Raw genomic sequence first — 13,781 nt, 5'->3', positions numbered from 1 at the left:
CTTGTGCTGCTGGCTTCGTTTATCATCCTTGTTCTCGGATCTGAGGCGTGCGATGTCACTTCTGCAAATCCGAGCGAAGGTTTGGCCTGAGGGTACCGAAGCTGCAGGGCTTTTTTTTTTTTCATAAAGCGTTCTCTTCCCTTCCTCCCCGATGCTTTCTCAAGTGCGTGTCGCACAGAGAAACGGTTGCTTCCTGATCGATATCCGGCCTAACCAAACTACCGTAACCAAAATGCTGCGTTTAGTTAGCTGGCGTGTAAGTTTTGAGCTCAACAGAACGCAGGTTTAGAACGGTTTGTGGTGCGTCTTTTCAATAACTATTCATACTCACGTGGCTTAATTACTGTGCCGTGAAAATTAGATTCAATGGCGAGAATAATTACGACATTATCAAAGCGCTGATGTGGCCTTCCAAGACGAAACAGCGAGATTGAACATCGACAATTTCTAACAATCCTGGCGGTTCTTGAATCATGCTGCTCTTATACACACGGACCGTTGGTCTCTGCAAATTCGCTAATGAACATAATTCGAAAGTGAACATATAATGGTAAAGGCGCATTATGGGAGTTATAGGCAGCGGCGTAGTCGGTGGGTTAGAGGGGGGGGGGGGGGGGGCGGTGATGACAGTGGCATAGGAGCTTCGCCAAAGCGGCGGGGGATTGATCACATTTTTTTTTTTCTGAGACATGCCGATACCACTATAGCAATGGTTAGAACAGAGAAAAAAATTTAGCCTGGTCGAAAGCGCAGTAGGTTTGCGGTGTTATACTACCATTAGTGCTGCTGAACGAAGGTACGGATGGGCCAGGAGGCAAGTGGGTAAGCAGCAGCAGCATGGCTGCATAGTTGTGTGCCGTCGAAAAAATGATGAAGGACGTGCATAGCATGACAAGGGCAAGTGGCTATTTCCTTCGAGTGCCACAGATTTCTGTTTTCTCCGTGACCACTCGCGACTCATTAAAGCAGTACAGGTATGCAGTATATATCCCCACGGAGTCACACCGTCACTCGCCTGTGACGCTGCGGCCAGAAGTTCTGGACCCCCAGGATTCGAACAGTGCAAAAGAACATTGCAAGGCTATTTTTTGAGTGGCAAAAAAAATGAAATTCAGGGTAAATACAGTTTCTGCTTTCGCAACCTCACATCACGCAAGCATCATTATTACATTTGCGGGCGCATTTTTTCTCGTAGGGTTGTATGCTTTAACCAAGAAAGTGAAGTAATAATTGATTCATGCATTAGGTACTACATATAATTTGAAATACCTATACGCTTTTTCATATTTCAGAAAGCTCCCACAGAGTCTAGCAGATGTACAGATTTATCGCAGCATTTTCCCGGGGAAGGAGCTACCGCCATGCCAATCCCGCCGAACCTAGTGAGCACTACAATATTTTTGCCAGCCACAGGTCCACTGTTACCGTATAGAGAGTGATACCTCTGCTATTCTGGACGTCGCTGGGTATGTATTGCTCGCGCACAGATATTTATACAAGTGCTCGTCACATTATGAAAGTTTTAGAAATTTGAGGAAAAATAATGGGGCGAAGGCCATTCAAACTGAAACAACTTCGCAGTATTTCGCTGGTAGGTAAAGTTGACACAGTTTTCAACGCGAACAATCCAAGCGAAACATAGCTGGCTGTAGTCAGCCTAACAACCCTCTCGTCCTTATAAGAACACATAAGGTATCCCACTTAAGGCTCACGTTGAACTATTACGTTTCAAGAACATGCGCGATTTTATCTCGTTAGATTTTTTTCCTTGGCATTAGAAGTGTCTTTCGTGAGAAAAGCAACGCCTGAATTTGCCGTAAGCCAATACAAAAGGACTTTGAAGTCCTTGTGCACTCGACCATGGCTTGCCATCAATAAACCCCTCTTAGCATGACAGTGCCGACCTGAGTTTTTGTAACTTATTGGTAAACTTCGATGGAAAAATTTCTATGGCATCCTAATGGTAGTAGTGTGTTTGAAATATCCATCTCATGTTGTTTAATTGGAAGATAATTTATATTTCTCACACCTCGAACATCTCAGCAGCTCACACGAGCATCCACGTTTGCATGTAATGTTAATGATTATGAAAAAAAAAGTTTTGAAATTCTGGAAATTAATACTGGGCAGAAAACACTACAATAAATAATTACTGAAGCGCATTTTCTCACGACAAAATTAATGAAGGTCATGAGTCGATAGCGTGCTACAACCAGGAAACATCCTTTCGTATAATTGAATGTGTGCCGGGAATATAAAGTACAATGGCTTCCAACGTAGCCATACCTAAATTTATGTATAGGTGGTGCGTTATTTTGTTGCTAAGGAGATTGTTAGCATGGAAATCAGTGGTCGCGACTGCTCTAAGAGCCACCGCCTAAAACAGGAAACCCTCTATCACTCGTAAAAGAGTCGCCTCACAAATGCAAAAAGACGTGGCAATTACAATGCACTACAGGGTGTGCCATTTTCTTTTTCTTTCATCTGCACCAAAATGTAAAACATTGCCGTCAGCGAATAGCAGAATTTCAACCCTTGAGCTAAATTACTCAATGAGGCGTCCATTAGGTCAGCAAAAAATCAAAATGCTTAATTGACTAATAACCATAATGATAATAATTATATATTTAACTAATTACATTACGGTGCATATTTCAATCTGCGAATCGCAGATAGGGAGTTTGCAAGGCATATCGACCTCGCACGAATACTGAGGATGGCACAAACCCGCGATAAAGAATGCCCTGTTCTACCACTTACTCTTTGAAGAAACTGCGTTACGCATTGAATCACAGATGCAACTGGAACGCCATTGCACATTGTCGGACACTTAAAATTGTCGTCTCGAAATTGGTGTAGCCCTGAGAATTTGTTCCAAGTGAATATGCCTTGCGAATTCACCGATTACAATTTCTACATTGAAAAATGTGTCGTAAAGCAATTAACAAGTGAATTAGTGTAGTTACGGTAATTATTCAAAAGCGGATTTTGTTTTCCCGTAGAAGTAATGGCTGCCACATCGAGTAATTTAGCTGAACGTTTAGAATTGGGCTATTTGCCAGAGGCAATACTTAAAGGGATACTAAAAGCAAATATTAAGTCGACGTGGACTGTTTAAATACTATTCCAGAACCCTCGCAAGGGTATCTTTGTGCAAAGAAAAGACTTAGTTTACAATAAATATGCATCTGAAGGCTCCGAATACCTTTTTCGAAATTCAAATCTCCCGCCATCCAACCGCGAAAGTGGTGACGTTGCATATGCCATCACCACCCTTTGCTGCCATCGGTGACTAAAACGGTGCCCTACCGATGGCGGCATCGAGCCAAGAAAGAGCTGCGGGTTCGCTGTTGCAGCTGCTTTTTGGTCAAGTGAAGTAGACCGTTCGGGCACGCCGCGACATCACCTGGAAGTTGAATTCGTGCACTGCTACTTGCAGTTTGTGCGAGTTTCGCGAGCCAGCAAAGGTAGTGCCACGCTACTGATACCGGAAAGCGTGGACGGCGCTGAGTCCAGCGGAAACGAAACCTTTCGACCGCCCGCGTCGTTTTCAAGGATAATTTCAATGAATCTTTTTTTTGTTTTGTAAAAATGAAACAATTGTACAAGTAGCATGTTGGTTCGTCTTATAATACAATACAAGGATGTTTTTTTTCTATTTTTCAGCGGGGGGTTAAGTATACTAGTCAGAATTTAACTGAGAAGTGCTTTCGCCATCGTGCAAGTACTTGAATGTCCTGGGGGAGTCTCTAATTATGTTCTGCATTTGCTTCAAGTTCTCTGTCATTAAGGCTCTTTTAGTGATAATATTGACGCCTGAGAGATCCTAGAGCACTAATTTATCAACTTAGCTTGACTTAATACTGGCCTTTAGTGTCCCGTTAAAACTTGGTGAAGCTAAAGAAGAATGCCTGGTACATATGAGTGGTCCTTATGGTAATAAAATATGTCGCAAACATGCATGAGAAAATACTGTTCTGTCCAATTCCAATAATAATTTCTCGGCCTCTGAACGGAAGCCCAAGCACCAACGCATGCAATGTCCAACTATAATTTATTGCAATTTGCGAAGAGAAGGTCTTGCGCAGTTAAACTTATTATTATACGGTGATAAACAACAACCACAATAATACTTTTTTTACGTAAACTTTGCATCAATGATGAATGCGAAATCGCTTCCGATAAACCTCTCAGTTTCCTTCTGGCTGCAGAGGGTACTTTCACTTTTTTTTACTCTCTATAACGCATAGTTATAGAGAGTAAAGGGAGTCTCGAGAGTATAGAGAGTATAGAGAGTCTCGCGTTGCCCGTGCTTGCTGCTTAGCATACATCTTCGTTACTTTCCCGCCACAATTAAGTTTCGATGGCTGACGGTGTCCCAAGCAGCTTTGTGTCTCGCCATTCTTTGTCCTTCGTGCTCTTCGCACTGGGCATCGGCGTTCCACCTGCACGAAGCAAGGACGCTGGACAAATTTAATCTTCCTCAGCGCGACCGGTGGGCCGCTGAATGTAATCAACAGGACCCGTACCCGGCAGCCCGCGCCTTCGCCGGTGCCGCCACTCCCGCTAATTGCACGTCAGAAACAGCGGTCTTTTCCCGAGCTTTCTTTTTTTTTAATTCCTCGTCGACCAAAGAAAAGTTAACTTGTGCACGTGATGCCCTTGTATGCGATCGGAAAGTAGACGGCTGGTGCGAATGCTAACGCCTTGAAGTGTTAAGATCCAAAGTGGAATCAAACATTCGTGCCTAAAACGCTAACTGTCGGGCGTCTCGCATTTCTGTAGCGACTAGATTACACGTGCTTTCGTTGCGTGAACCTGACGGCGAATCCGCCCTCCCTACAGCTCGTTTAACAACAGCCTACAATTTTGCGACGCGAGGGAGGGGTGTTGTAGAATAGCATGTTTGGAGGCAGCAGCTGAGAACTTCGTCATAGTGTACTGCGCAGTGTAGTGTGAAAAACAAATTTTACACTTTTCGCGCTTCCGCAACTCACAAATTTAACGTGATACGCTCTAGTTCGTACCTGATTATTATCACAAAGTATTAGAAATGTTCCAGTGCCATTTGAAGCCACAGGGGCCAAGTTCAGGTGAACTGAGTCATTGTAACTGCAGTATACGCCTAAAGAGCTTTCTTTGGCCGGGAGTCCAGACAATAAATCTTCATGGCATTTTGACAATGCGTAGTCTTCGTCAGGCCAGCGCTCACCTTCACCGTGGCCATATTGTGAAGCAAAAAAAAAAAGCTATCCCACTGCCGCCACAGGGAATATAACTCCTCTGCGGCAATGTGGAGTTGAAAGCCGTGTGTGCTAAACACTGAGCACTGGTGCAGATGTGACCAGTGCACCAGTGCATCTGCACCAGTGCACCAATCGCAGACGTTTGGCAGTATGCGATTCGCTCGGGTTTTTGTACACCACGTAGACTCTCATAGTTATTGCGCATTTATTTCTGAAGTAACAGCAGGCGACGTTGCAGAGCATGAAAACTGCAGCAATGCGTGTTACAGACCACATCGTGGGGAAAAAAGATTTTATGAAGATGGCAGTGTCCAGTCCGAGCATGTCCTGCTACAGCAGTAATTGCTTTCTCAGCTTAAGGAATCACTGGGGCATGATGATATTTTCCTTCTTGATTGGTGAAAATCTTCTCAAGGATCGTTTTGTAACTTACAACCCATATTCAAGGCTTCGAGTGCTTCACCTAGTGCGCCGATGCTTGCGTTGCTAATAGTTAGGAATTAGCACATTAAGCCAGCACCTACTAATTCGAATAATAAATTGACAATTGTAGATTTAGAGGCGCGTAGTCTTTCACTTGTATAATTTTTAACAAAATCCTCAAATTATACTTAGCTTCTACCACATGCCTAAAGCACACTTCTAGAAACGCCCTGACTTTGCGCATACTTGCCTAAATATTCTACTGCTCGTACTGAGTGCAAATTTAATACACTTAAAATTCTTATTTCGTGAGAGCAAAACGTGCTATAGCCTTAATACGTCTACACGGATATCACCACGCAATTTTCGCCAAGGAGGCTTACCGGCAAACTTCAACGAAACTTTGCTTGGACTAAATTTACTGTAAATGCCTAGCGTACACTCTCAAAGTATTTGTGGCAAAGCCGCAGCGTTGGTAATTGCCTAATTTTGTTATTAACAGCTAATAAACGGCGCCTATGCAGACGACGCGTGCACCTGGTGGCAAAGCGGTAGCGATGCGGAAGTCGCGAATATTGAAAAATCGTACGCAACTGTTGATCTCTCAGTTGTGTCTGCGCAGCAAAGCGCAACGCTCACTCATCATTTGCGAGTTGACGCATGCAGTAACGTGGTGAACGACAAGAGTGGACACTCGAGCTGTTTCGCGGCTGAGCTACGGAGATTCGCCGATTCCACTAGATGGCGGCGAACATCAAGAAAAATGTGGCTACGGCTGCGGCCGTGGCTAGCAGCTCGACAGGCGGCTCGACCCAGCACGTGCGAAACCCAGTCGGGCCCCGTCGCCGGGCTCTACGGCCGGGATGGTGGCGACATTACACCGTAAAACGCGCCCGAAAATCGGTGTTGGGTGTTCTGCCAGCGTCTGACAACTACTTCGTCGCCGTTTCACGATGAGGCCGCAGGAAGATGTTTTCCGCGTTGTTCAAGATTTATTCTCTTCGTATTGCGTTTTGTCAGTGTTGACCGCATGAACGAGAGACGGAGGCGGGCATGGCAGCCATGAAGCCATGAACAGCTGCTGCGCATTTGTAACGTTGAACTTCATTTTGCATTCTTTCTTTTTTTATGCGAAGCATATTACGAGAGCTCAACCCAGCTCCTCAGGCGCGGCGATGTCGCCATGAAACCACGTGACACCGTGACGTCACGACAGAGGAGAAGTGGCTTTGGCTCAACTCTTGCAAGACGGGCTGGGTGGGAATCGAACCAGGGTTTCCGGAGTGTGGGACGGAGACGCTACCACTGAGCCACGAGTACGATGCTTCAAAGCGGTACAAAAGCGCCTCTAGTGAATGCGGTGTTGCCTTAGAAACGAGCTCTTTCTAAGGCGTGCGTCTCTTTCTCAGGCGCACATTTCGTTGCCGCGCCGAACGCTGCTTTGCTCGACGCTCACCGCGTCCAATGCGGGGCGCGTAGTCGCTGCCCTGTAGCCCATTGTCTTACACCCCTTGGCGGGTCGACGGGAACGCTGTCGCGTTCCACTCTTGAAGGCGAAGCAGTAATGCATGAGTTGTTTCTTCGTCTAGCCGAACCAAATATAGCCAAGCAACAGCAGTTCACCAGGCTAAACAGTGGTTCAACAACTAAAATAAAGGCTAGTATGCTTCGCATCCTGGGCTTAACCTTACCTAAGCCACAGCCATTTTTTTTATCATGCGCAGCAATGAGTGGTGATTCCAGCCATAAGAGTGACGTGGCAGCGTCTGAGCTGCGAGGCATTTTCGAAATAATGACAACGTTTCAGAATAAAATAGTTCATTTCTGCATCTAGCGCACAAGGACAGAGTGAAAACCGACTTGTGTTGCGCGCTAGATGCAGAAATGTAACGCCAACAAGTCCAAACTTACCGTTAATTCGAGCAAAATGGTTGTTAAGAAATGCGGCCTATATTAACACATGCCGTTTGGTGCAGAGGGCTTTGTGTTGATTTATTCAAGAAGGTTGTGCGCAGCTGTTTATGAAAAAGCATGGTGCGCAAGTTTCGTTCAAAAAATATGGTTATATATAAAGCCGCACACGTGCAATATTTCCAGTACGACAATAACGCGCTCTCTCAACCTCTGTACCAGGCTATGTGCGCTCAAGCATTTTTAGCTGTTTTGTATCGGCATGAAGATACCTATATTCACGTTTTAATTCTCTATGGGGTCCTTACTGCAGAAAGTTTGTTCCTCAGCATTTACTGCAGTGCTTCATTGACAGCCATTCTTTTTGATGACATGCATTAATATCAGACAGTCGCTGTGTTAGATCATTAACAAATGCATTACACGAAGGAACGTAGCATCTCCATTCAAAAGCTTTGAAGGCTCCAGTATCGCTTACATTCTGCGTTTGTCATTGTACGTATTGCAGGAATCCCCAATTTTCCTTCCTCAAAATACACACTGCAGCCCAAGGACATCATGCATATTCAAGTGTACATTTCCAAGCATCAGAAGACCATTGCAAGGCTTCGAAAGACAGCAAGTGAAGACCCCAACACTGTCGAAATTCTTAATTCGCTGAGATGCCAGTATCTTGCACCCGTTTAATGAGAGACTCACTGGATTACGCATTGAATATTATGATGTTGGCGCATGCCTAGATGTTTATGTGGCCACTTCATTTTGTCACGGAATCATTCACATAATTTTGATACCTTAAATCACCCTCCTTCGTAGAAGTACAAGAAAAGCGTCATATTTATTCCTTCTAAAACAAACCCATTTCGAGTAAATTATTTGCTGGCTTATCTGTGGATTGTTTTTTTCATTATCTGGATACTTACAACACGTGTGTGTTGTTATGCTTGCGTAAAGTTTATTGCCACGACGCCAATAATTTCCGACTATTCTCAATTATACCGGTGTCACACGACAAACTTTCGATCGCTATCAAGCCCGATCCGGGTCGAAATTCTTGACCCCGATTGGCTCCCTCGCGCAGCTTAGCAAAGGAACCAATCGCTACCGAAATATTCAGTCCAGATCGGGCTTAATCGCGATTAAACGAGCACCGTGTGACACCCGTATTAGTTGCCTTTCGCATTTTCTTGCTGTTTTCATTGCTGCAATATTGTCTGCTGTTTTCGTGTTCTTGGCTGTCCAGCAAGCTGATTGATATTGAAGGAACATGACATATTTATTTACGATACTCCATTTTGTGTGAATTATAAGAAGTACAATATCACAAATGATAAGGTTGTACTTCCTCATTAACAGTTGGCCTGACTGTTGCACTAAGTAGCAGCTTGAAACGTAACGAATATGAACATAAATGAAACTAACACGAAATGGCACAGCGGCATTGTGCGCTCGTCCTCGCAACTTATAAAGAGCGGCGCAAACGTTTGAATAAAATCACTCGATGCGTGCAACGTCACTGGTCACACACAAAAATTAATATAAACGAAAATGAAATTATCGCCTCCGAGATTCGGCGACGTGCGGCGGCCGTATTGGAGGCTAGCGAGTTTCGCAGATTCCGCTAGGTGCGCTGAGAGCCAAAGTCGGCCGCAGGGGCCTACGGGAGTGTGCGCTCTTTACGTTTACGATGATATTAATCTATGGTTGACGGCCGTCTATCGCAGTTTGCGTTCTCCCTGTTGCGCTCGTGATTTGAGCTGTCCCGAGAATTCCGACGCGTCGCGTGGTCGTCGGGTGCTCGAATACGTACTCGAACTCTAGTAATGGGTCTTCAGTGCAGAACGTTGGGTAGAGAAAGGCCGAACACGTCTTTCCTGCCCCATCTTTCAGAGCGCAAGCGGGCACTGCGACGCAGCAGGCAAGTGCGATGCGGACCAGCCAACGCGCACAAAGCTTGTAAACAGCAGTTGATGAGTCTGCACAAGCTATATTGCAACAGCACAGTCCTTTGCCCGTCAAGATATGTTTAGCAAACGCTTCCTCGGGGTGACTAAGTACTAAGGCATACGAAAACCAAAAGTAAGTTGTATTCACGGGCGATATTCTCCGGCGATCGGTTCCGGTAGAGCATAAATTTCAAGACATTTCGCAAGTCTCTGCATCGGACACGAAGAAGTAGACGAACGAAAGCCTTTCAGCCACAGCGCCAGAAACGAGCTGGAACCGCATACTACATTTGTCACGAAGCACAACGTGACGTGGCGGCCATCGTGTAGATGCGGCGGCAAGCCGTGCAGCAATGTAATGCAGCCAGAGCGAAATTCGCGAGGCTTTATCACGGCCACAGCATAGCGAAAGACGTTGAAGAAGAGCGCACATTCCCACAGATCCCAGCGGCCGAATTGACTGTAGTACACAGCACCAAGGCTCTTAGCCAGACTATGCTACACGCTCACAGAATGCCCTCAACTCGCAGTCAAGACAAATGCATGGGCGCGAAGCCTGTTTTCAGTCGTCAGAATTTTCTAGTTCCTGGTGTTTGAGCTCCTCGGCGTTATCTTTTGCGCGTTCCGCCGACGCAAGCAATGCTCCCGTCTTATCACTCTGGGCAATCACTCGTCGCGTTTTCGACAAGCGCGACTACCGAAAGAAGGTATATGTTGCGGGGCCATAGAAAGCGTCAAAAGCTTGTCCCACTAAGATTCAATACACGCCAAACTTCGTTATCATGGCCAAGATGCTTTTTGCTAACTGACTCACAACGCCAGGCGCGACGAGCGTGCCTCGCAAGTATTGCAAAAACTAACGAACTTAATTACAATAATGTTTGCGGTCAGAGAAGGCGTCGCGAATTTGTCCTATTAAGATTCAGTACACGGGAAACTGCGGGAAATGGTCGAGCTGCTTTTGTATAACTCCACCACAAAGTCGGGTGTGCCGAGCGTGCGTCAAAACTACCCCAAAAAGTAACGAAATTAATTAGAATAATGCTGGCGGTCAGAGAAAGCGTCACGAACGTGTTCCAGTAAGATTCAGCACACGCTAAACTGCGTCACAAAGACGGGTGCACCGAGCGTGCCTCAAAAGTATTCCAAAAAGTAACGAAATTAATTACAATAACAGTTGGAGTCAAAGAAAGCGTCACTAGCCCCTGTAAGGTTCAGTACACGCGATACTAACTGCGTCACACGGTCGAGCTGCTTTTCGTTAACCGCGTTACAAAGCCGAGTGCGGCGAGCGTGTCCAGAAAAAAAACTATCTAAATAAGCTACAATAATGTTGGGGCCAATAGAACGTATCGCAAACATCTCCCAGTACGAGTCAGCAACCTAACTGCACCAGGACGACCGAGCTGTATTTAGCTAACTGCGTCACAAGTCTCGGTTCCATGCCGTAAAAGCCAAAACTGCTTGAAATGCGTCGCAGACAAAATTTCTCACCTTGTCATAGCCCAACTGCGCAGCCGTGCTGTGCCGAAGTGCAGAAGGAACGTAATTATACACGGCACCGGGAGCCCGCCAAACCAGGATACACCAAACAAAGAAAGAGACGGAACTTCAAATGCGCAGCCGGCCTCGCACGCCACGGCGGCGTGTCACTACTCGCGGGCAACTTTCGGTGGCTATGCAGGCAAAGCTACGGAGGCTAAGCGCGCATAAGTGAAAGCGCTTGTGAAAAGAGTTCCGCGCTCTAATTATGTACGATTAGGCTGGGGAAGAGAAAGCATAAACACCTTATTGGCAACAGTTAAATAAGACGGAACACACCACTTAGTGTAAAAGTTTACTTATTTTGCAGCTTGCGTGCGCGCGCGCGTGTGTGTGCGTGTGCGTGTGTGTTCTTCCCGGGAGTGAACAGCTAGCCGCGCCCTCATGCATGCATGGTATCGGCATCGTGTTCCACCCACGCAAGTTGCAGACCCTTATTCACACACATTCGGGTGCACTTGCCGTTCATCTTGCTCTGGTGGTGTTCTTTTTCACATATCTCGCGTATTTATGCAGCGGTATCGCCTTTTCCTGCAGTTAGCGAAGGCGCCCCAGCTAGCTCATATTCGCTCCGTCTCTCGTATCCTTGGGTGGCAACTCAAAATCAATGTGTTCTAACTGCAGGCCGTTGATGTTAAGAATGTACTGGTTGAGTGACAGGCGCACGTATACATTAGCTTGTTGCACTCATGATCGCGACCAATATTGGTTTTTGTGTGAAACTTTTCTCTGCTCAGAGGCGGGGTACCTGTCGTGCGCCAGCCGCATCACCAGCTCCTTAGGCTCATAAGAGAAGCACCATCAGCCGAAACAAACTTTCTGAAATCGAAGCTGAAGCAGGTCACACGAAATGTTATGCTTATAAGACTTACCCGGTTACACAGCTTTTTCATGTTTTGTGTAGTTATGACAAAACGCCGACTCATCCCCCGTTGCCTTTCGTCGCGTCTCCGAAGTCACCGCCGGCACGGCCCGCGAGAAGCATGCGTTATCTCTTTGCTGTGTGCGGCGTTGGCCTAGCGCTTCAACGCGGGCAGGCCGCCAAATTTACATCGTCATTCCGCTTGACCGCCACGCGTCCACTTCCACCGACAAAACGCCGTTTCAGGGGCCCAACGGAATGACGAGGTAAATTTTGCGGCGCACCGGCATTGCAGCGCTAGGCCAACGCCACACAAAGCAAGGGGATAACGCAAGCTGCTCGCGGGGTCGGGCTGGCAGTGACTAAAGGCGGAGGGGGGCGGGGGGGACGACATTGACGACGCAGACGCTCTTTTACCAGCCAGTTCCGGTTTTAAGGAGCCTTCCAAGGGAACTAACTGTTCGTGTAGCTCCCCCATGAAATACTCTATTCAAAATTTGATCGTTGGGATAGATAGTGTCGAAGACGGGCTACAGAGCACTTATTTGCTCTAGCCACTTATTTTTGATAATTAGAAGGTTAATTACCGTAACTTCACTAATTATTTATGTAATTGTGGAAATTGCGCTGTATCTACAGGCTGCCTACCCGTACACTCGAGTGGTAGACATAACGTTACCGTGATTTATATTTTTCTCATTTTAAAAATTTGTCGCAGCTAAAGAAAAACTCCCTGTTAGGCCAGTATGGTCCTAGTCAACCAAGATACCCGGTTCTAGCTGCTCCGCCATGCAATAGCACATGTACTATTCCCGCGCCAGCCACCGATAGACTGTAAAGCCTCCAATTTTCACCGACGTAGCGTGACTGCGCGATGCGTTGTTCGCGTCCGCGTTAAGCCGGACCATATCCGTGCCTTTAGCTTGGCCACCCCGATGAACTTTTCTTTAAGTGGAGGTAGAACGCACTGAGGCTCTGCTGTTGAACGTAGACAACCAGATAGAAAAAGAGCGGCTGCATCCGGAGAATACTTCGCTTTAAAAGAAAACCTCGGCAGCGCAACGGCGTTGGCACAGCGGACGGGGCAGCTAGTAGAGTATGCAACTCAGTGGCTAGCAGACATGCGGGGCATGTTTGCTGATACACTGAAATAGTATACAAGCAAGGGCAGCAGACAACCCTGCAGGGTGCTGGTTCTCTACAGTCTGCAAATACGTCACTTACGGCTGCTAAAAATGGCGGCATTTTCTTTTCTCAGTTTCGGTATGAAAAACATCAAGTTTTGCGAGCGTTTTGCGAAAAGAGCGCTTGCATTTGAAGCGTAATTTTTTCCACAGAGGCTACTGTATATCTAAATTACCTGAAACGGCGCTTTTTACGCAGTCCACAACTTCACTGCAGTTGACCTTTAATAACGCCTTTAGGTATTTCTTTTAATACACAAGAAGCCTAGTACACAATGTTTAATGCCCAGGAAGACGTCAACAGCCACCCAGAGACTTTAAGCTTCTTCAAGAATATTCGAAGGGTTAAGTAGTAGCCGAGGTGGAAGAAATCTTGGGAGGCGATGCCTGGATGAGGGAAGCTACCTTCCGCGCAGCACGGTTGCTTCCCGTTGTCTCGACCAGAACACGCAAGTAACGTTGGAAAGCTTTCGCTTAGGCTAAGCGAGCGGCTTGTATTCACCCACCAATCCGAAGATGCCTCGTATTTGTCTGGGACCCATGCGCCTTCAGTACGCACGCGTAGCTTGAGCCTCTTGTGTACTCTGCTATAAAACGCTATTCATATGCTGCCTTCTCCCATTGGTGATGGGGGCCCATGCACCTCCTTTCCTGTCATAGCCCCCGC

At 46.4% G+C, this 13,781-nt stretch overlaps 2 protein-coding genes across 2 annotated transcripts in view; one reads left to right on the top strand and one right to left on the bottom strand.

Moving 5' to 3' along the window:
• The window catches only part of LOC135899528 (cell adhesion molecule 4-like), a 441,441-nt gene extending 430,261 nt beyond the window's left edge, over positions 1-11,180 (bottom strand). The window contains exon 1 of the mRNA XM_070537561.1: positions 11,021-11,180. Within this exon, the coding sequence (XP_070393662.1) occupies positions 11,021-11,028 (8 nt within the window). The 5' untranslated portion in view covers positions 11,029-11,180. The remainder of the gene's footprint in view (positions 1-11,020) is intronic.
• LOC135899530 (uncharacterized) overlaps positions 1-13,781 on the top strand; it is a 388,013-nt gene that overhangs the window by 292,204 nt on the left and 82,028 nt on the right. The gene's annotated exons all lie outside the window — the stretch shown is intronic.

This window comes from Dermacentor albipictus, chromosome 4 (genome assembly GCF_038994185.2).
Source record: "Dermacentor albipictus isolate Rhodes 1998 colony chromosome 4, USDA_Dalb.pri_finalv2, whole genome shotgun sequence".
NCBI classification, from domain to species: Eukaryota; Metazoa; Arthropoda; class Arachnida; order Ixodida; family Ixodidae; genus Dermacentor; species Dermacentor albipictus.
The sequence above is the reverse complement of the archived record's forward strand: the minus strand, read 5'-3'. Positions and strand labels throughout refer to the sequence as shown.